This window comes from Platalea leucorodia (assembly GCF_965183815.1).
Source record: "Platalea leucorodia genome assembly, chromosome: W".
Taxonomy (NCBI): Eukaryota; Metazoa; Chordata; class Aves; order Pelecaniformes; family Threskiornithidae; genus Platalea; species Platalea leucorodia.
In genome coordinates this window covers 15613209-15635789 of record NC_138859.1, presented here as the reverse complement: position 1 = coordinate 15635789, position 22581 = coordinate 15613209, and the positions used below count along the sequence as shown (strand labels likewise).

Below are 22581 nucleotides of genomic sequence, written 5' to 3'. Positions count from 1 at the left end.
CTGTACTCGGCACTGGTGAGGCCGCACCTCGAGTACTGTGTTCAGTTTTGGGCCCCTCACTACAAGAAGGACATCAAGGTGCTGGAGCGTGTCCAGAGAAGGGCAACGAAGTTGGTGAAGGGTCTAGAGCACAAGTCTTATGAGGAGTGGCTGAGGGAGCTGGGGTTGTTTAGTCTGGAGAAGAGGAGGCTGAGGGGAGACCTTATTGCTCTCTACAACTACCTGAAAGGAGGTTGTAGCGAGGTGGGGGTTGGTCTCTTCTCCCTAGTAACAAGCAATAGGACGAGAGGAAACGGCCTCAAGCTGCGCCAGGGGAAGTTTAAGTTGGATATTAGGAAAATCTTCTTCACCGAAAGAGTAGTCAGGCACTGGAACAGGCTGCCCAGGGAAGTGGTTGAGTCTCCATCCCTGGAGGTATTTAAAAGACGGGTAGACGTGGTGCTCGAGGACATGGTTTAGTGGTGGACTTGGCAGTGCTAGGTTAACGGTTGGACTCGATGATCTTAAGGGTCTTTTCCAACCTTAACGACTCTATGATTCTATGATTCTATGAATGTGAAACGTGCTGCAATCAAGCAAGCCACACGAGTAAAATCTCCCTGGAATAGAAGGTGGTGGCTGAGTTTTCGATATGGCGAGGCCTGGCAAATTGGACCACTGCCACGAACACGCCAAGGCAAGTGTTACATACTCACCATGGTGAAAGCAACTACTGGTTGGCTAGAAACATACCCTGTAAACCATGCCACTGCCCGAAACACCATCTTAGGCCTGGAAAGGCAAATCTTGTGGCAACGTGGTACCCCAGAAAGAATTGAATCAGACAATGGGACTCATTTCCGAAACAACCTCATAAACTCCTGGGCTAAGAAACACGGCATTGAGTGGGTGTATCACCCACAAGCCTCTGGAAAGATTGAGAGAGATAATGGACTGTTAAAGACTATGTTGAGAGCGTTGAGCAATGGGGCATGGAAACGCTGGGATACAAATTTACCAGAAGCCACTTAGCTGGTTGACACCAGAGGATCTGCTAACTGTCCTAGTCCTGCCCAAACAAAACCCCTACATACTGTGGGAGGAGATAAGGTCCCCATAGCGCACATAGGGAAGTGGCTGGGGAAGACAGTGTGGATTGCTCCTCCCATGGGAAAAGGCAAACCCATTTGTGGGATTGTCTTCGCTCAAGGACCTGGGTGTACTTGGTGGGTAATGCGGAAGGATGGGGAGACCCGGTGTGTGCCTCAAGGAGATTTAGCCTTGGGGGAAAAAACATCTAAGATGCGAGTTGTATGTTGTAGGAAGTAACGTAGCAGGAACAACCTGAACCGACGAAGCGTGAGTTTCGCAAGGAACCAGACAAGTGCAATGATGACCCAAACCAAGCCGGTGTTGGTGCCCAACAATCAAATATACTGCTTCGCCTGTCCTGAGCACCCATCTTGACAGATGGGGCCCAAGTCATAGCCTGTTCTTATGAACATCTGGAGGAGTGGAAGAAGCCCATGGAATGGGAGAGTAATATCTATCTGTTAAAGGACAGGGGACAGTAGTTAATGAGAATGTATAAATCTGTATGTTGGGTATGAAGATGGTTTAAGTATGTAGTATAAGTTGTAAGTGTTGGTAAGAAGGGATTTCAGTAATGAGAATTAAATACAATGGAATGGTTAGAAGATACATATATTTATGTATTAAATTATGTGGGACCTGAGCATGACACAAATGGCATGGAATAAGGGGTGGAGGTTGTATTGGGTCTGGCTGGGATGGAGTTAACTTTCCCCATAGCAGCCCTCATAGTGCTGTGCTTTGTATTGGTAGCTAGAAAGGTGTTGATAACACACCAGCATTTTGGCTATTGCTGGGCAGTGCTCCCACAGCATCAAGGCTGTCTCTCCAACATTCCCCCCTCACCAGTAGGCTGGGGGTGGGCAAGAGCTTGGGAGGGGACATAGCCAGGACAGCTGACCCAAACTGACCAAAGGGATATTCCATACCATATGACGCCATGCTCAGCAATAAAAGCTAAGAGAAAGGAGGAGGAAGTGGGGGCACTCGTTATTTACAACATTTGTCTTCCGGGGCAACAGCTACGCATACTGAAGCCCTGCTTCCTGGGAAGCGGCTGGACATCGCCTGCTGATGGGAAGTAGGGAACAAAATCTAAACTGCCTTTATCTTGACCCACGAGGGTTTTTTTTTCCATCTCATTTTCTTCTCCCCCCCCCCCCGGCCTGCTGAGGAGGGGAGTGACAGAGTGGCTTGATGGCACCTGGCATCTAGCCAAGGTCAACCCACAATATTTTTTGTAGTTAACGTGTTGGAAAGACACAGTAGGGAAACAAGAGTGGGTTATAAATTAGTTTTGCTGGGAAGCAGGGTTATTGCAAACAATACTGACAACAAATTATGAGGAAAAGAAAACTGTCATTTTTCATTTTGGTTCACAGAGGTTGAGAATTTCAGGGAGGAACTACCTCTTCCACAGGTAACACTGTAGTCTCCATATTGCCAAAAATACTCTGGCTCTCCAATCTCATTCTCATGACTTTCTTCTTTACGTACAGTATATTCATACTTGATTCCAGGGTTAGTCTCTTGAAAAAGTAGCTGGAAAAAAAGAGTGTGGTTTATTTAATTATTTATGATTTTAATAATCTACTGGCCCAAAGCTTTCAAAGTGTGAAAACAGAAGAATCAGCAACATTTAAAGCAGCCCATTTTGGAGCCTGCTACCAGTTCAGAAAAGCAGACCAGCAAAACTTCCGTTTGTGTGCCGACAGTGGCCCACATGTGTATCTTTCTAAGACATGGTTGTTTGCCATGCACTTTTGCAATCACAGGTGGGAGTAAGTGGGTCAGCATGATTGGTATCCTACTGATAATGCAAAGTCCATCCAAGGCACTGCCAAATGTGCCGCTTATTAAGAGCTATTGCCTATCAATCACCATTATAAATGATAATTTCCCTACCCATATGAAATAGCTGTTACAAAACAACCAGTAGGTCAGAAAATTACAGAATTTATTCAGATACTGCTTTAATGTTATTTTTCAGTGTTTCTGGATTAAGAAGGAAAATTCCAATTGAGAAGAGCCACTCAAGAAATTTACCGTCTGGCTGATGAGAGGGAGAAAATAAAAACATCATCAAGGGATAAAAGACTTCAGCAATGAACTTCCACTCTTCCTCCTAATTATTTCCTTGACCTTGTTTCTGACAGTGAAGGTTGAACACCCATTAGATGTGCCTTCTCTCCAGACATTCAAAATGCATAAGTGGCTCCCATCACACCTCTAATACTTCTTTTTTTTACTTACCATAAACTATTAATCTATCATCTATGTAATTCTGCACTTTCTTGTTCAGTGTAAGCTGTCACTGCTGTCAGCCTTCCCTAGCTCTCACTGTTTGTTCGCAGCTGCCCTGGTTTCAGCTGGGATAGAGTTAATTTTTCTTCCTAGTAGTTGGTATAGTGCTGTGTTTTGGATTTAGGATGAGAATAATGCTGATAACACACTGATCTTCTGGTTCTTGCTAAGTAGTGTTTATACTAGTCAAGGACTTTTCAGCTTCCCATGCTCTGCCCAGTGCACAAGAAGAGCACAGCCAGGACAGCTGACCCAGACTGACCAAAGGGCTATTCCATACCATATGATGTCATGCTCAGTATATAAACTGGGGGGAGTTGGCTGGGGGGCAACGATTGCTGCTCGGGGACGTGCTGGGCATTGGTCGGCGGGTGGTGAGCAATTGCATAGTGTATCACTTGCTTTGTATATTATTATTGTATTATTATATTATTATTACTGTTACTACTATTCCATTTCATTTTACTTCAATTATTAAACTGTTCTTATCTCACCCCACGAGTTTTCTGACTTTCACCCTTCCAATTCTCTCCCCCATTCACTCTCCTGGGGTGGGGGGAGTGAGCGAGCAGCTGTGTGGTGCTTAGTTGCTGGCTGGGGTTAAACCACGACAGCAGCCTGACATCGGCTCCTTTTCTGTGATAAATAGTTATTTTTCATCTGGGTCCAGTTCACATCAAAGCCACATGTGTTGGTCTAAACTGGCACAAGAGACACGAAAGTTTGGGCAAAGGACTGACCAACTACAGGCCCTATCCTAGTGGCAGTACTGGATTATACTAGTCTTTAATGGTCATCAGACTATGACACTGGACAGCTATTTTCAGGTAGGATGAACTGCCCTCTCAAGCGAGGTGTTTATTTCTCTCCAAAATAGCTCAACTGATTTTTGACTGCATGCTAATAGAATGGTTTATATACAAATATAAGTATTTTTCCAGCCTCAGTTTCAGAGCCCCAGTACATTCTGCTGCCATCCAAACCCAGCAGGTTCTGCTAGTGATCTCCTATTTACCTGAATCCATATTGATTCATTGGTGGGTCCTGGTGCAGTGAGATTTTCTAGATCCCCTGTTCTGTCATACTGAAATATCGTTCCTGCCACTTTGTATTCACCATTCCACTGGATAATAAAGCCTCCATTCACGTAATAATTTTCTGGGTCTTTACTTTGCACAGCAAGGAAATTTCCTGCTTCTGCAACTTCCATGACTTTGATACCTCTCGCACCTTTCGGAATTAGCCCAATATCAACGCATCCTAAGAGACAAGAAAGGTTCATGGAGGTGAACAACAAAAATGTCATTGCATTTTACTTATACGTAAGATTTTTAAAATATCAGCTTTGCTTGAAAATATATACAAATGTGCTATCACATAGCTTGTACTACAGTTAGTTAATAGTGTGACTGTAGAAGGGGATAAAGTCCCTGTAGTGCACATAAAAAATATGATGGGGAAGACAGTCTGGGTTACTCCTGCCTCAGGCAGAGGTAAACGCATTCGTGGGATTGCTTTTACTCAAGGACCTGGGTGCAGTTGGTGGGTGATGCGGGAAGATGGGAAAGTCCGATGTGTACCTCAAGGGGATTTGATTTTGGGTGAAAATAGCCAATGAACTGAATTATATAATGTTTGTTGTTATATAATACTGTACATCATCACTTTTATGGTGGCTATATGCCATATGAACAGTATACAGTAAGAATCACCCAGATGAATGAAGAATGAACTCTGAGGAAACCAAGCAAAGTGCAGAGGTGATGGAACCAGAACTGGCTTCGGCATGCTACAATCCAACACCACACACTACCTCTCCTGCCCAGAAAGACCGTTATGACAGATGAATCCCAAAGTCATAAACTAAATGAACTCAACAAACATTCTAGAGGGATAGCATATAGACTAAGGGAATGATACCCGTGTATTGTATCAAAGGAAAGGAAGGGGGTGGTGGTTAATGAGGATGTGTTGGATAATGTGGGACCTGGGCATGACGTAGATGGTATGGAATAAGGGGTGGATAGTGTCCTGGTTTCAGCTGGGACAGAGTTAATTTTCTTCTTGATAGCCGGTATGGGGCTGTGTTTTGGGTTTAGAATGAGAACAATGTCGATGATGATGATACACTGATGTTTTGGTTCTTGCTAAGTAGTGCTAAGCAGTTGCTAAGTGGTGCTGACACTGGTCAAGGACTTTTCAGCTTCCCAAGGTGCACAAGAAGCTGGGAGGGGGCACAGCCAGGACAGATGACCCAGACTGACCAAGGGGCTATTCCATACCACAAGACGTCATGCTCAGTATATGAGCGGGGGGAGTTGGCCGGGGGAGGGGCAACGATCGCTGCTTGGGGGACGTGCTGGGCATTGGTCGGTGGGTGGTGAGCAATTGCACAATGTATCGCTTGCTTTGTATTACTATTGTACTCTTATTACTTGTTTTTATTATTATTGTTATTATTACTATTACTACTGTTCTGTTTTTATTTTACTTTAGTTATTAAACTGTTCTTATCTCAACCCAAGAGTTTTCCCCTTTTGCCCTTCTGATTCTCTCCCCCATCCCACCGGTGGGGGAGTGAGCGAGCGGCTGCGTGGTGCTCAGTTGCTAGCTGGGGTTAAACCATGACACTTAGCAAGAAGGCTACACATTTGCACCTGCTCATTTGTTAGAAGGTGAACTTTTATTAACTGAATTTTTGACAGCAAAGTGAAATGAACGCAGAAGTCTTAAAATTCCTATGATGTCAGATGTTAAAAACTCAAAGTTGAAGGATTCTTATCTACCTGGCACAGAATCCAGAGGTTTTAGAAAAAGAAGAATTTTCATTGTCCATTTTTCTGGAGAATGAAAGCACGAGACAATGAAAAAAAAATTATCTCTGATTGATAAGCTTCTAATAAACTCCAAAGAGCATCTAAAAAAAAAAAAAGTCTTCCTGAAACCTAAAAGAAAGTTAGAATCTTCTGCCTTTATTTAATAAGCTTGCTTAGGGGGGGAAAATCTGTTGATAACAGTTAGAAGCAATTCTTTCATCCACTCCTAGAACAAACCAGCTATCATGTCAGGCTCAATATGAGTCAGCAGTGTGCCCTGGCAGCCAAGAGGGCAAACCACATCCTGGGGTGCATCACAGTATAACCAGCTGGTCAAGAGAGGTGGTTATCCCACTGTATTCAGCGTTGGTGCGGCCTCACCTCGAGTACTGTGTGCAGTTCTGGGCCCCACAATTTAAGAAGGACGTGAAGGTCCTTGAATGCATCCAGAGGAGGGCAACAAAGCTGGTGAGAGGGCTGGAAGGCATGTCCTATGAGGAGCAGCTAAGGACTCTGGGTTTGTCTAGTTTGGAGAAAAGGAGGCTGAGGGGCGACCTCATTGCTCTCTACAGCTTCCTGAGGAGGGGAAGTGGAGAGGGAGGCGCTGATCTCTTCTCCCTGGTATCCAGTGACAGGATGCGTGGGAATGGCTCAAAGCTGTGCCAGGGGAGGTTTAGACTGGACATTAGGAAGCATTTCTTTACCGAGAGGGTGGTCAAACACTGGAACAGTCTTCCTAGAGAGGTGGTCGATGCCCCATGCCTGTCAGTGTTTAAGAGGCATTTGGACAATGCCCTTAATAATATGCTTTAACTTTTGGTCAGCCCTGAAGTGGTCAGGCAGTTGGACTAGATGATCACTGCAGGTCCCTTCCAACTGAACTATTCTATTCTATGTCTTTGTTTCCCAGGTACCCCACCCCTGAAATGCTAAATCTCCCGCTGTCTGCACAAGCAGGCACTCACTGTTTTCGATTCAATGCAAACTGCTCCAGAGATGAGAGGTACTCCATGTACTGGAGGCTGTTTGTTTTGTTGTCCCTGCTTTAAAACAGAGGTCATTCTGACTGAATGTATCTGTTCGCTCTTTTTTCATGGCAAGCATCTTTTAAACAGGTTAGTAGAGCCTGTTCAGAGAAAGCAGAGGGATGCAGGGAGAAAGATGCTCTTCTCTCTATATTGAACTCATATCAGTTGCTACAGTTGACATGCCTGAGGGATGGGATGCCATCCAGAGGGACCTGGACCAGCTCAAGAATTGGGGCCATGTGAACCTCATGACATTCAACAAGGCAAAGTGCAAGGTCCTGCACCTGGGTCAGGGCAATCCCCGGTATCAATACAGACTGGGGGATGAAGGGACTGAGAGCAGCCCCGAGGAGAAGGACTTAGGGGTACTGCTGGATGAAAAGCTGGACATGAGCCAGCAATGTGCTCTCACAGCCCAGAAAGCCAACCGTATCCCAGGCTGCATCAAAAGAAGTGTGACCAGCAGGTCAAGGGAGGTGTTTCTGCCCCTCTACTCTGGTCTGGTGAGACCCCACCTGGAGTACTGCGTCCAGCTCTAGAGTCCTCAGCACAGGAAGGACATGGACCTGTTGGAGCGGGTCCAGAGGAGGGCCACAAAAATGATCAGAGGGCTGGAACACCTCTCCTATGAGGAAAGGCTGAGAGAGCTGGGGTTGTACAGCCTGGAGAAGAGAAGGCTGCGGGGAGACCTTATTGCAGCCTTTCAATACTTAAAGGGGGCCTACAAGAAAGATGGGGATAGTCTTTTTAGCAAGGCCTGTTGCAATAGGACAAGGGGAAATGGTTTTAAACTAAAAGAGTGTAGATTTAGACTAGATATAAGGAAGACATTTTTTACAATGAGGGTGGTGAAACACTGGACCAGGTTGCCCAGAGAGGCTGTAGATGCCCCATTCCTGGAAACATTCAAGGTCAGGTTGGGCAGGGCTCTGAGCAACCTGATCTAGTTGAAGATGTCCCTGCTCATTGCAGGGGAGGTTGGACTAGATGACCTTTAAAGGTCCCTTCCAACCCAAACTATTCTATTCTATGATAATTCAATTTGTGAACTTACCATCCTAAGAAAAATAGTCCTTGTGTTTTGGAGAAATTAAGCAAATTAAGCTGAACAGTAATTGATGTGGTTAAATACAGGATAAACAAATACTCGAAAAACGTCAGCATCATTCTTTAAAAGATATGGAAGCTACACAGCACGTATCGGGGATTCTGCCAGCAAGCAAGGCTGCTGTGGTGGTGCATTCCACCGCCCGCCTTTCTTCTTGTGCACCTGGCAGAGCATGGGGAGCGAAGCTGCTTTACAATCTCAGTAACTCCCATCAAAACTTGGCCTTTGTGTAACGAGTTTGGCGGTTAAGCGTCCCTTGACTGTATCGGAAACTCTTACATGACTGCGGTGGGAGCAGCACTGTCTGTCCCAGGGAGGCAGCCCTGACAACCTTGGAACATATTTTTCGTCTGTATCAATCGCCTCCTGATAGCCTTGGGGCCTATCTTATCTGGATTGTAACAACTCGGGAGGATCTGTACCAGCATCACTGGAATTTTTGAGAACTTTAGTAATTTCCAACGCGGGCTGTGAAAGTAGAATGGAAATTTACTGATGCCTAAAGTCAATCATCTCGTGACCCTATAAACAGCGGTACCAAGTGAGACCCTTTGAGCTCTCCTGGACCGCAGCGGGCTGCACCAGAATCTCCCTCTGAGTGGGACGCCTCTCAGAGCTGCGAACTCTTAAGTTTGCATACGGAGGCCCGGCAACAAAACCTGAGCTGATCTCCGGTGTTCTTTGCTCCTCGAGGTTTGACTTTCGCCCATTGAGACAGTCATTTAAAGTGAGTATTTCACTAAACCCAGGGGGAATTTTTTATTGGTGCCTTTAACTGTGCATATTTCAATAGGTACCTTCATCTGCGCATATAATGAGTATTTAGGGGGGTGTGTGTGAATCGATTCAAATATTGTAATAAACCTCATTTAATAGCTTTGTAGATGCCAAATTAACCAATGATTAGTTATTGCTAAATTCTTGTGATTTTCTCCTTGCTGCAAACAAACCTTAAACTGCTACTAGCTATTTTCTTTTTTTCTTTTCTCCTTTATATATATATTCCATTCATTTAATAAGTAATAGAGCGAACCTTGCCATCGAGCTTTGTTAAATCACACTTTTATAGATTTCTATTAAAATCACTATTTGCAAATATCTTTGGCGGTGATTCTTTGAGTGGCCTAACCACTCATCTGTGACACAGTGTTCTTCCAAAAAAATAATTCTCAAAAAATTGAGAATAAAACAGTGTCCTGGGATTTTTTCCCCCTCTTCCAAGTGGTTAAACAAAGGACTTCACTGTCAACAGCCAAGACTAACAGTTTATGCTGTACTTTTGCAGACCTAAAAATTGAAGAGAATCCTCTGGCAGTAGCAAGTTAATCATCAAAAAGCAAGACCATGATTCAATAAAATCCTACACTCAGACATAACCCTTAGGAAGAAGAGGTAACTATTGTCTGAAACAGCTTAATGGCATTCTAGTCACCTGTTAAATGAACTACTCCACCAAACCATCATTCAAAAGACTTAAAAAATGGTTTTGCACAGATGGTGTTGCTCTGCTCCCTCATCTCCCCCCACCCCTCCACTCATTTCACATAGCACCTGGCCTCTGTCTCCTCCTCCCTCCCACCCCAGCTTTATCCCATCACAGCTCCAACGAACAAATACCTTCAATCTTATGGAAAAGTTTCAGTTTATAAGATTTATAACTCCTCTGCAGCCAAGGAGTTGGAGGTTTATGTACAACTGAAACTAATCCTAACTTCTGATCTGTGTGGAACTCATCTATCAACTCTTTTCAATGCCAAAATGAGGGCAAAGCATATGACAACTTCTATATGCCTAAAGCTCCAATGAAGTATTCCGAGAGATCTATTTTAATACCCTAAACCTCTCTTTCTTTAGTTATATTCTATTATTCTATGATTCTAAGGTCTTACAGTTTCCCTGGACAGTTGGGAAAGCCAGTATGAGGGTAAGGACAAGAGGGAAATCATATGAATGGAGGAAAAGCAACTCTTAAAAAATAAGCAACCATGGGCTATATGTACTAGGAGCCCGAAGGCAGCTCAGTGAGATCTCCACACAATCTGCTTCAAAGTCCCCTCTACCAGATGTCTTCTGCCTCCACTCTGATTGCCACAGGCCCAATACGTCCCATAACAAACCTGTACAAATAAACAACAGTCATTTCACAGAGTCTGTCCAACAGTTCTTAAGAGCAGAAACTCTTTCCTTACAGTTTTCCAGTGCAAGTCAAAGTTTAAAGATCAGAGGTTGGCCTTGGTTTGAAGCCTTGGTTACACCCATGAAGTTTCACAGGTTTAGGACTCAAAGTCACATATGTGTGCTCATCTGGGATTACAGTTACTGCTTGTATGTTTTTGTTTCTTTTTTTAAGAAAAAAGAAATCATCTTGTGATTCTTAAACACGAAAATAAAAATCATAGAATCATAGAATCACAGAATCATTTAGATTGGAAAAGACCTTTAAGATCATCGAGTCCAACCATTAACCTAGAGCTGCCAAGTCCACCACCAAACCATGTCCCTAAGCACCACATCTACCCATCTTTTAAATACCTCCAGGGATGGAGACTCAACCACTTCCCTGGGCAGCCTGTTTCAGTGCCCGACTACCCTTTCGGTGAAGAAGTTTTTCCTAATATCCAACCTAAACTTCCCCTGGCGCAGCTTGAGGCCATTTCCTCTCGTCCTATCCCTTGTTACTAGGGAGAAGAGACCGACCCCCACCTCGCTACAACCTCCTTTCAGGTAGTTGTAGAGAGCAATAAGGTCTCCCCTCAGCCTCCTCTTCTCCAGACTAAACAACCCCAGCTCCCTCAGCCGCTCCTCATAAGACTTGTGCTCTAGACCCTTCACCAGCTTCCTTTGCCCTTCTCTGGACACGCTCCAGCACCTCAATATCCTTCTTGTAGTGAGGGGTCAAAGCTGAACACAGTATTCAAGGTGTGACCTCACCAGTGCCAAGTACAAAGGGATGATCACTTCCCTGGTCCTGCTGGCCACACTATTCCTGATACAGGCCAGGATGCCATTGGCCCTCTTGGCCACCTGGGCACACTGCTGGCTCATATTCAGCCGGCTGTCAACCAGCACCCCCAGGTCCTTTTCTGCCAGGCAGCTCTCCAGCCACTCCTCCCCCAGCCTGTAGCGTTGCATGGGGTTGTTGTGACCCAAGTGCAGGACCCGGTGCTTAGCCTTGTTGAATCTCATACAGGTGGCCCCGGCCCAACGATCCAGCCTGTCCAGGTCCCTCTGTAGGGCCTTCCTACCCTCCAGCAGATCGACACTTCCACCCAGCTTGGTGTCATCTGCAAACTTACTGAGGGTGCACTCAATCCCCTCATCCAGATCATTGATAAAGATATTAAACAGAACTGGCCCCAATACTGAGCCCTGGGGAACACCACTTGTGACCGGCCGCCAACTGGATTTGACTCCATTCACCAGAACTCTCTGGGCCCGGCCATCCAGCCAGTTTTCTACCCAGCAAAGAGTATACTCGTCCAAGCCATGAGCAGCCAGTTTCTCCAGGAGAATGCTGTGGGAAACAGTGTCAAAGGCCTTACTAAAGTCCAGGTAGACAACATCCACAGCCTTTCCCTCATCCACTAAGTGGGTCACCTTGTCATAGAAGGAGATCAGGTTAGTGAAGCAGGACCTGCCTTTCATAAACCCATGCTGACTGGGCCTGATCCCCTGGTTGTCCCGTACCTGCCACGTGATGGCACTCAGGATGATCTGCTCCATGACCTTCCCTGGCACCGAGGTCAGGCTGACAGGCCTGTAGTTCCCCAGATCCTCCTTCCGACCCTTCTTGTAGAGGGGCGTCACATTTGCTAACCTCCAGTCAACTGGAACCTCCCTGGTTAGCCAGGACTGCTGATAAATGATGGAGAGTGGCTTGGCAAGCTCCTCTGCCAGCTCCCTCAGTACCCTTGGGTGGATCCCATCTGGCCCCATAGACTTGTGGGCATCCAGGTGGAGTAGCAGGTCACTAACTGTTACCTCTTGGATTATTGGGGCTTCATTCTGCTCCCTGTCCCTGTCTTCCAGCTCAGGGGGCTGGGTACCCCAAGAACAACTGGTCTGACTATTAAAGACTGAGGCAAAGAAGGCATTAAGTACCTCAGCCTTTTCCTCGTCCTTTGTCACTGCATCCAATAAAGGATGGAGATTCTCCTTAGCCCTCCTTTTCTTGCTAATGTATTTGTAGAAACATTTTTTTCTGTCTTTTACAGCCATAGCCAGATTAAGTTCTAGTTGGACTTTGGCCCTTCTAATTTTCTCCCTGCATAGCCTCACAACATCCTTGTAGTCCTCCTGAGTTGCCTGCCCCTTCTTCCAAAGGTCGTAAACTCTCCTTTTTCTTCCTGAGTTCCAGCCAAATCTCCCTGTTCAGCCAGGCAGGTCTTCTCCCCTGCCGGCTCGTCTTTCAGCACATGGGGACGGCCAAGGTAGCAGTTCTGCTGACCCCCCTCCTTACTTCTCCAAGAATCGAAAACTCTAGCATTTCATGATCACTATGCCCAAGATGGCCTCCGACCATCACATCACCCACAAGGCCTTCTCTGTTCACAAACAACAGGTCCAGCGGGGCGCCTTCCCTAGCTGGCTCCCTCACCAGCTGTGTCAGGAAGTTATCTTCCACACACTCCAGGAACCTCCTAGACTCTCCACTGTATTATAGTTCCAGCAGGCATCTGATAAGTTGAAGTCTCCCACGAGAACAAGGGCTAGCGATCATGAGACTTCTCCCAGCTGCTTATAGAATACTTCGTCTGCCTCTTCATCCTGGTTAGATGGTCTATAACAGACTCCCACCATGATATCTGCCTTGTTGGCCTTCCCCCTGATTCTTACCCATAAACACCAGACCCTTTAATCACCATCATTAAGCTCTAGACAGTCAAAACATTTCCTAACATACAGGGCTACCCCACCACCTCTCCTTCCTTGCCTATCCCTTCTGAAAAGTTTATAGCCATCCATTGTGGCACTCCAGTCATGAGAGTTATCCCACCGTGTTTCCATGATGGCAACTATGCCATAGTTTTCCTGATGCACAATGGCTTCCAGCTCCTCCTGTTTGTTGCCCATGCTGCGTGCATTGGCGTAGATGCACTTCAGTTGGGCTATTGCTCCTGTCACCTTTTTTTGGGGAGAAGCCCTAGTTCCTACGTGACCATTCTCAGGCGCTTCCATGGTTTCCAACACATCCATAGCCCTTGCATCTTTGCTGCTGCATGGCTCTCCATCCTCTACCTCCACTGAGATGGTAGACTGAAGGACCTCGCTAGCACACTGTCCCTCAAATATTGGTGTGCCGCCCCCAGGCTTATCTCTAGTGAGCCTGGTTTTATCCCTTTCCCCCTTCAAATCTAGTTTAAAGCTCTTTCAATGAGCCCTGCTAAGTCCTGTCCAAGGATCCTTTTCCCCCTTTGAGACAGATGTACCTCGTCTGTTGACAGCAGGCTTGGTGTCGTGTAAACTGACCCACGATCAAAAAACTCGAAATCTTGCCGGAGACACCAGGTTCGAAGCCAGGTATTGATCTGCTGCCTCTTCCTGCGTATTTCCTCATCATTCCCTGCAACTGGAAGGACAGAAAAGAACACTACTTGTGCTCCTGATCCCTTAACCAGTCATCCCAAGACCCTGAAGTCTCTCTTGATTGCCCTTGGACTTCTAGTTGCAACTTCCTCACTGCCTACCTGAAAAACCAATAATGGGTAGTAATCTGAGGGCCATACCAGGTTAGTAAGCTTTCTCTTCACGTCTTTAACCTGCGCCCCAGGGAGGCAGCAGACTTCCCTAAGAAGTGGGTCCAGTCTGCATATTGGGCCTTCTGTTCCCCTCAGAAGAGAGTCTCCTATGACAATGACCTGTCTTTTTTTCTTTGTGGAAGCTGTTTTGATGCAGGCCATAGGCCGACTTAACCTTGGCGACACCTCCGAGCTGGATGTGCCATCGTCCCTGTCATTGTTTGGTTCCACTTGCAGAGCCTCATACCTGTTATGCAAGGGCACCTGGGAAGGTGGGGCAGTCACAGAGGAGATGATGTGCCTACTGCACCGGGCAGGGACTTGTCACCATTGCCCCATTGCATTGTCTACCTGCTGGGCCCATCTGAGGGAAGGTAGGGTGCAATTCCAGTAGTTTATCTTTCTCTTGCACTCCCTGATACTCCTCAGCCTACTCACCTCCTCTCGGAGCTCTGTCACTAAGCGGAGGAGCTCCTCTACCTGGCACACCTCCCACAGGTGTGCTCACAGCTGCCATATGATACTGTCATAAGAGTAGGGCATACCCTGCAGCCTGACATCTGGGTGGCAGCGTGTTCCCACCAGAGCTCTGTCTGGGAAGCTGAGTTAGTCATGGTGGGTGCAGAGCTTAGTGAGGCCATGGCTTTTTGCCAGGTGGAGACCATTGCTCCCTGGTCGATCTTCAGCGCCCTTCCTGCACGCCCTTCCGCGCAAACTGCCACACCACGCTCTTGCTGACATGCCACGCCCTTACTGCCCACCCTGTTTGCGGTGCTCCTGGTCACTCGTGCTCCCTAAGGGCTTCCAAATGCTCAGGTTTCTTTTTAAATTATAAATCAAGGTTACTTTAGACACAGGAGTCTGAGTCGCACTACAAAAGCAATAAATTCCATGTTCAGAATGGATGAAGATGTCAGGCAAGCATGAATCTATAGAGCAGGAATGCCTATATGGAGGCTAGAGTAGGAAATCAGTAGATGTGGTTTTTCCTCTTGCTGCTCAAGGAATCAAAGCACCGACACAAATCTTTGACCATTCTTTTTCATTCCACAGGATTTGATCTTCCCTGAATATTCTGAAAGTCTGGGTTATTTGACCTTCTTTTCCTGTTGTGTTTTTTTAACCCAGTTGGAACCAGGAAGAACTAGCGATCTTCACTGCAGACCCTGATTTTATAGGGCAGGCTGATTAGTCACTGGGCTATTATGTCAAAGTCGCATCTGCATGAAGAAAGGCCAGGCAATCATATAAAAAATAGTGTATATTAGTAGTGGCCTCATTTCCCAAGCTCCCCCAGCAATGCCTGCGTGTTAAAATTCAGCTCTCCATCCAAGCTTTATGGAGCAGGAGAATAAACAAAAATTTATCATATTTCATATTGCACACACACACACACAGATGACAGTAAAGATTGTTCAATGAGCCAGCAAATACTGACTGCTACAGAACCTAGCTTCAGACATTCCCACTGATTTTTTTTTTATTATTTTTTTTTTAACATTATTGGTTTTCTGTATGGAACACCTGTTTTCTCAGCCATAGAGCTTTTTGCTATAACAACTCTATCCCAAGTCATCTCTGTTCCAATACAGCCACAACAGCCCCAACCAGCTGGCATTGTGGACATCGTTTGTTAAATTCAGCAGTACGACTATACTGTCCCATCCACCTGAAGTAGAAATCCTGCCAGTGTTCCTCTAGATCAGAGGTGAAACTAGGAGTTGTCTGGTCTCTTCATCTTTCCAGGTCATCAAGTTCCCTGTTACAGGACAGAGACAGGATATTGTAACCAGGCCAGATCATCTCTCTCTAAAGGTGTCAGTCAGTGTGTTACCAAACATCCCTGAGTACTCCCTCTTCCCCAACAGTTTCAACATATGGATATTTCCTATCCATGTTGCTAGCCTGAAATCTGTGCATGCATTGCCTTAATTTCTCTTGCAACTGCAGTTCACACAGTGCTACAGCATATGGGGAAAGTAAGCTGGAAGAGAAGATGAAAACAGAGAAAGGAAAATGATCTGAACTAAATTCTCTGGTCTGTATACTACCCCCAGCCACCAGTCCAAGAGGACATAAGGGTTCTTGGGACCAGTGTCTTAAATACAGCTCTGTAAATGTGATACAGAAATGTTTTCTTTCCTGTGTTACCTGAAGTACCATAAGCCAAAGCAAACTTAGGGAGGCTCCCTCCCTTTTCAACAAACATTCACTGATGCTAAATACACCTCAAATATATTTTCAAATACTTCTCTCTACACCAACTCTGTGTCACTGCCAAAGCACTCACAAACTGTCAGAACAGGAACTGCAATTCAATAGCGGAGTGCGTTGGAATATACCATGCTGCCTTCCACATATAATACATATATTTTGTTGCCATCATAACTGTATGTCCTTGCTTTTAACATCAGTTCAGTAGGATGGTGGGAAAATGGACTAGCCATTTGGGACTGAACCTGAGGACACTATATGGCTATGACCAAACTAAATCCCTAAAAGCCTTTGTTTTCCTACTGACAGCTCAATATTGTGTCAAAAAAAACCCCACAACAAAAGCCTCATCATGGTTGCAGATTCTACCCACAGGTAATTCTACAAAAATCATTTAACTTTCATTCCCCAGAAAAGGACCTGAAACCATGTAAAGGTGACCATGCCTTGCACCCTACACACCTATCATCTCACAACTTGTGTCCAATGCCAAGTTTTGGCATGCCCGTTAATTCAGCATGGACACAATAAAGCAGCTAGGACTCATGCTCTCAGCAGGACTTCAGCGACTCTCAGCGACTAAGGTCGCTCTTACTAAAACCTCTCTGCAAACAGACCATAAACTCTCAAAGGATGAACCAGCTTCTCTTTCATTTTCATTAGCCAGGCACATCACCCTGGCAAGAGTAACCAAAAAAGTTTGGAGCATGCTGACCCCACACACATCCTGAGAGCTACTGGAGACTCAACATGCTCTCTGGGGTCTGTGCACTGCCAGCAATCTCTAAAGGTTCATGACAAGTAATTAACATCTGATAGGAAGGAAGGCTGCATTTTATATCCATTTACTTAAAATGTCTTAATGTACAATTGCTTAAAGTGACTTAGGAAAGCTATAGAAAATTGTTTCATTTTTATTGCACAACACTGATTGCCTGGGCTGGCTGTAACAGTGCATGTCAGCTAAATATAAAATTGTTGTTGGCTTAAAACTGCCAGTGATGTAGAAACATGGACAATAAGAAGTATTCTGTAGGTAAAATTTAGCATATTTCAAGACTGAAAGCATTCTCAGGAATTGTAGACCTTTCTGCACAGATGTATTCATTGGTATTATGCTCATGACTGCAAAAGTAACTGAAGAGTGATACCAAAAACGTGCATTACTCCATATCTTCTAAAAATCTGTAAAACATTATGACATGCTCCACTTTTATTATCTGCAAATGGCTGCACTGTGTGCCTAAGCTTACCAGAGATGAGAAGACACAATGTTTAGCTCATGTAAAAGATCAGTTCTGGAACCTGCCTCAAAACTTTCCCCTAATTCTAGTACCATGTAATTTTTGAATGTCTAAAAACATCTGCCAGTTCCACTTTTGCACTACAACAAGAACAGGAACTGATTCCATCCAGGAGAAATGTTCTTCTCACAGTTATTCCCAGAAGTAACTGGAAGATAAGTATGGAAGAGAAGTCACTTGTATGCCATTTCTTGCCTAACAGTGAAGAGGCCAAGTTTGCTTTTTGCAATTAAGAAGTGAACTTTACTCCATAGTAACTCAGCTGGCACTCACAAAATGGCACTGGTTTGTAATTTACAAGTTCTTCGAGATTTCTCCTGTCTCAAAGTCACAAGTTCACTTTTATGAACAATTGCAGTGCAGTTCCATCAGAATGCTTCTTAAATTGTTTTTCTTCCATAAAGGCTTTCTGTAGCAAGAAATGCTTTCCCTAACCCAAAGAGGCATTTGTATATCTTCTAAAGCAAGATCATTTATCCTTGCTTTGTTAATCCTGAAACTATTTTATTTTTGACTGATTGGCTGTCAGGTAGAAACTGTGATTTTCATTCCTGTCCAGAATCATATAGAAGAACACACATAAGTTATACTCTAAGCCATACATTAAGAAAATCCATCAATTACGCAATCTATCAGTTGGAAGTATAAAGACCCTATACATTAGCACTAGTGAATAAAACTATCATGGTTTTAACCCTGAGAAAAGTGGTTCTCTCAGAAATTGTCCATTATTTTAAAAAAAGACTAATATTTCATATTTCAAATGCGAATCTACTCAGGGAAATAATATTTTTTATGAATTCAACTTTCTGCTCTGTCTTATAAAGAAATGTGTTACAGAGATACCTGTGTAAATTTATCGGTAAAGCCAAATAAGGAAATCAGAGTGGGAAACACACTGTGCCCGCCAGCGCTGCTTGGGATGAAGCAATTGTAAAAGTCCATGTCCGGCATGCAGATGTGCTTTCAAACAGCTTCCAGAGACTTCTAGTACTGAATTCACACTTTGCACTTGCACTTTCATCTTGCACAGGCTATACACCGAGAAATGAAATGATGAGACCAACTGGAAGAAACACAACCAATCTTCGCACTCAGAACTGGCAAAATTCCCTTCGCTGATTAAGTACTTCTTTAGCTTTGCTCTTTATATCTGTTCTTTTCTGACTTACAAATATAATAGCAAGCATTTTTCCTTTAAAGTCCATCAGATTTCAAGCTGTGTATACATACAATATATGCTTTTTTTTAGCAGTTAGTAGCATCATCCACATTTGATGATGCCACAAACTGCAGTTCCTGAGTGCATTCACACCGCCTCAGGATACACAAAGGAGCATCGTTATGAAAGCCTCATCAGAAAAAAGCCAGCCTTATTCATGCTTATTATGCACAAAATACAGATTACAAAGTTTATTTTTTACCACAAAAAAAAAAAGTGCAGCCAACTTTTGCTCATATAAACTTCTTTTTGAAAAGCTACCGTATAAAATGGTAAAAGAAATGGCCAGAAAAGGGGGGGGGGGGCTCTCTCAATGCCTACAGGGGAAAAACTAAAGATCTACCACAGAATTTTTCTTTTTTTTTTTAAATTGTTGTTCTCCCCTCCTTCAAATCTTCCCCTTTCCCCCCAAATTCTGACATATTTTGGCCAAAAATGTTTCCCAGACTGTATTTAGAAGTGCTGCTACATTACTGTCGTGGTTTAACCCCAGCCAGCAACTAAGCACCACACAGCCGCTCGCTCATTCCCCCACTGGTGGGATGGGGGAGAGAATCGGAAGGGTAAAAGGGGAAAACTCTTGGGTTGAGATAAGAACAGTTTAATAACTAAAGTAAAATAAAAATAGAACAGTAGTAATAGTAATAATAACAATAATAATAAAAAATAATAATAATACAATAGTAATACAAAGCAAGTGATACACGATACAATACCCGCCGACCGATGCCCAGCTCGTCCCCGAGCAGTGATCACTGCCCCCCAGCCAACTCCCCCAGCTTATATACGGAGCATGACGTCATACAGTATGGAATAGCCCTTTGGCCAGTCTGGGTCAGCTGTCCTGGCTGGGTCCCCTCCCAGGTTCTTGTGCACCTGGCAGAGCATGGGAAGCTGAAAAGTCCTTGGCCAGTGTGAGCACTACTTAGCAACTACTTAGCAAGAAGGAAAGCATCAGTGTGTTATCAACATTGTTCTCATCCTAAACCCAAAACACAGCACCATACCGGCTATCAAGAAGAAAATTAACTCTATCCCAGCTGAAACCAGGACAATTACTTAATGGGATTTTTAGTTCAAGTGCCTCATTATTTTGACACACATGGCTCCCTGGATATGTTGTATCTTGCACACTGCGTGTCACTCAGCAGGAGGACGTGGTGATCCTGGGACACTTCTGACAAAGTTTTTCAACCAACTTTTTTGATTTTCAGTAGAAATCTGCATATTTCACATATTTCTTTCAGCCAAAAGTTTGGGGTTTTTGTCAAAATATATTTTCTGGCAGAACTTTTTCAGTCAATTCCATGTGGGAAGCTGAAGCAGAGTCCTCTGCGAAGGGAAAAGAGCAGCTTTAGCCTTGGCTAGGTTTTGCAATTGCAACATTACTCCAGACAGGAGGAGCTGGAATTAGTGGGTGCATGTCAGGAAAAAAAGGGAGGGAAAAAACTAACAACTTACAGTCCAAAGCTATATTACTGAATACATTGAAAATAACGTTAAAAAAATAACATCTGTAGTGAGAACAGTGTGTAACTCTCTGAAAGCAAACAGCAATATTTCTGACAATAGGGCAGCAATGGACTCTGAAAACATGGCGAGTTTTTAGAAGCGAAGTGAAACAAAATTAAGAAGACAAGATGCTGGTTTAACCCTGTGGTGGACTTGACCTTGGCTGGCTGCCAGGTGCCCACCAAGCTGCTATATCACTCCCTTCCTCAACTAGACAGAGGAGAGAAAATATAACGAAAGGCTCGTGGGTCAAGATAAGGACAGGGAGATCACTCAGCAATTACCATCATGGGCAAACCAGACTCGACTCAGGGAAATTAATTTAATTTATTGCCAATCAAATCAGAGTAGGATAACGAGAAATAAAAACAAATCTTAAAACACCTTCCCCCTACCCCTCTTCCCCTCCCTTCTTCCCAGGCTCAACTTCACTCCCAGCTTCTCTACCTCCTCCCCTCCAGTGGTGCAGGGGGATGGGGAATGGGGGTTGCAGTCAGTTCATCACACATTGTCTCTGCTGCTCCTTCCTTCTCACACTCTTCCCCTGCTCCAGCATGGGGTCTCTCCCACGGGAGACAGTCCCCCACGACCTTCTCCAATGTGGGTCCTTCCCAGGGGCTGCAGTTCTTCACGAACTGCTCCAGCATGGGTCCCCCATGGGGTCACAAGTCCTGCCAGCATGGCTCCTCTCCACGGGTTCACAGGTCCTGCTAGAAGACCTGCTCCAGCGCAGGCTCTCCATGGGGTCACAGCCTTCTTCAGGCACATCCACCTGCTCCAGCGTGGGGTCTTCCACAAGCTACAGGGTGGATATCTGCTCCACTGTTAACCTCCATGGGCTGCAGGGAGACAGCCTGCCTCACCATGGTCTTCACCATGTGCTGCAGGGGAATCTCTGCTCCGGCGCCTGGAGCACCTCCTCCCCCTCCTTCTTCACTGACCTTGGTGTCTGCAGAGTTGTTTCTCTCGCATATTCTCATTCTTCTCTTCCGACTGCTGTTGCAGCAACTTTTTCCCCCTTCTCAAATATGTTATCACAGAGGCACTACCACCATCTCTGATTGATTGGCTCAGCCTTGGCCAGTGGCGGGTTTGTCTTGGAGCTGGCTGGCACTGGCTCTATTGGACATGCGGGAGGCTTCTGGCATCTTCTCACAGAAGCCACCCCTGTAGCCCCCCCACTACCAAAACCTTTTCATGCAAACCCAATACATACCCTTAAGTACTTCGCTCCAGCTGCTTATTACAACTGTAATGCATGGTAAGAAATTAAGTTTGAATAAAAGAATTTTCTAATTAAAGAAAAAATTGTGCCATAGGAAACACACACCAGAGAACTTCAGCCACAAATAATCAAAACTGAGCTGATCATAAAATCATAGAATCATAGAATGCTTTGGGATGGAAGGGACCTTTAAAGGTCATCTAGTCCACCCCCCCTGCAATTGGCAGGGACATCTACAACTAGATCAGGTTGCTCAGAGCCCCATCCAGCCTGTCCTTGAATATTTCCAAGGATAGGGCATCTACCACCTCTCTGGGCAACCTGTTCCAGTGTTTCACTACCCTAACTGAAGTCAATTATCTGTAAACATTACATATGCTGAGTTTATTTTCCTTTTTCAGCTTATGAATTAATTGCTTCCTGTATGTCATTTTTTTTTCCCCAAGGATCTTTCTCTTTGAGTTGTCATCTTTTCTTATCTCAGCTAAAACACAAACCCAGTGACATGAGGGTCCAGGTGACATTTTCACCTATGTCCTCAGCTAGACCTACAAAAAAAAGGACCTGCCATGCCATTACTCAGGCAGAAAGCAGGAGGTTTATTGTCTTTTAGGTCCTAAGAAGCTTGACAAGAGACTTTTATGAACATCGCCCACAGAAAAGGACAACACCAGCTCTTATAGAGTTCTACAGAAAAAAAACAATGCTTTCAGCATGATTTGGTGAAAAAGGTGGTACAACACTGGAACACAGCCTTATAGTTTAACATAGCTTTGGTCCAAAATTAAAATAGCTTATTTTTAAGATGACAAGGTGAGTGAAAGAACAGGATACTATCATATCACAAGATTTTATACTCCTTTGTCACGCTTGCTACCTTGCATATTTTAGAAGCTGCCAGAAAACTGTTCAGAGGTGTCAAAAATGTGCAGAGTTAGGCCCTGCACACTGCGGGCTCAGAAAGTTCAATTAGACACAAAGGAGGGGAAAAATATCAATGAAAACCCAAATTTACAGCAAGGTGGACTTTTGCGGCAGA

General features: G+C 44.7%; 1 protein-coding gene across 1 annotated transcript in view; it reads right to left on the bottom strand.

Annotated features, from left to right (window-relative positions):
- Positions 1-2430: 2430 nt before the first annotated feature.
- Positions 2431-22581, bottom strand: part of LOC309601778 (uncharacterized protein) — a gene marked incomplete at both ends in the record, with an annotated part of 87584 nt that continues 67433 nt past the window's right edge. The window contains 3 exons of the mRNA XM_082334907.1: positions 2431-2613; positions 4391-4635; positions 8274-8277. Of these exons, the coding sequence (XP_082191033.1) occupies positions 2431-2613; positions 4391-4635; positions 8274-8277 (432 nt within the window). The remainder of the gene's footprint in view (positions 2614-4390; positions 4636-8273; positions 8278-22581) is intronic.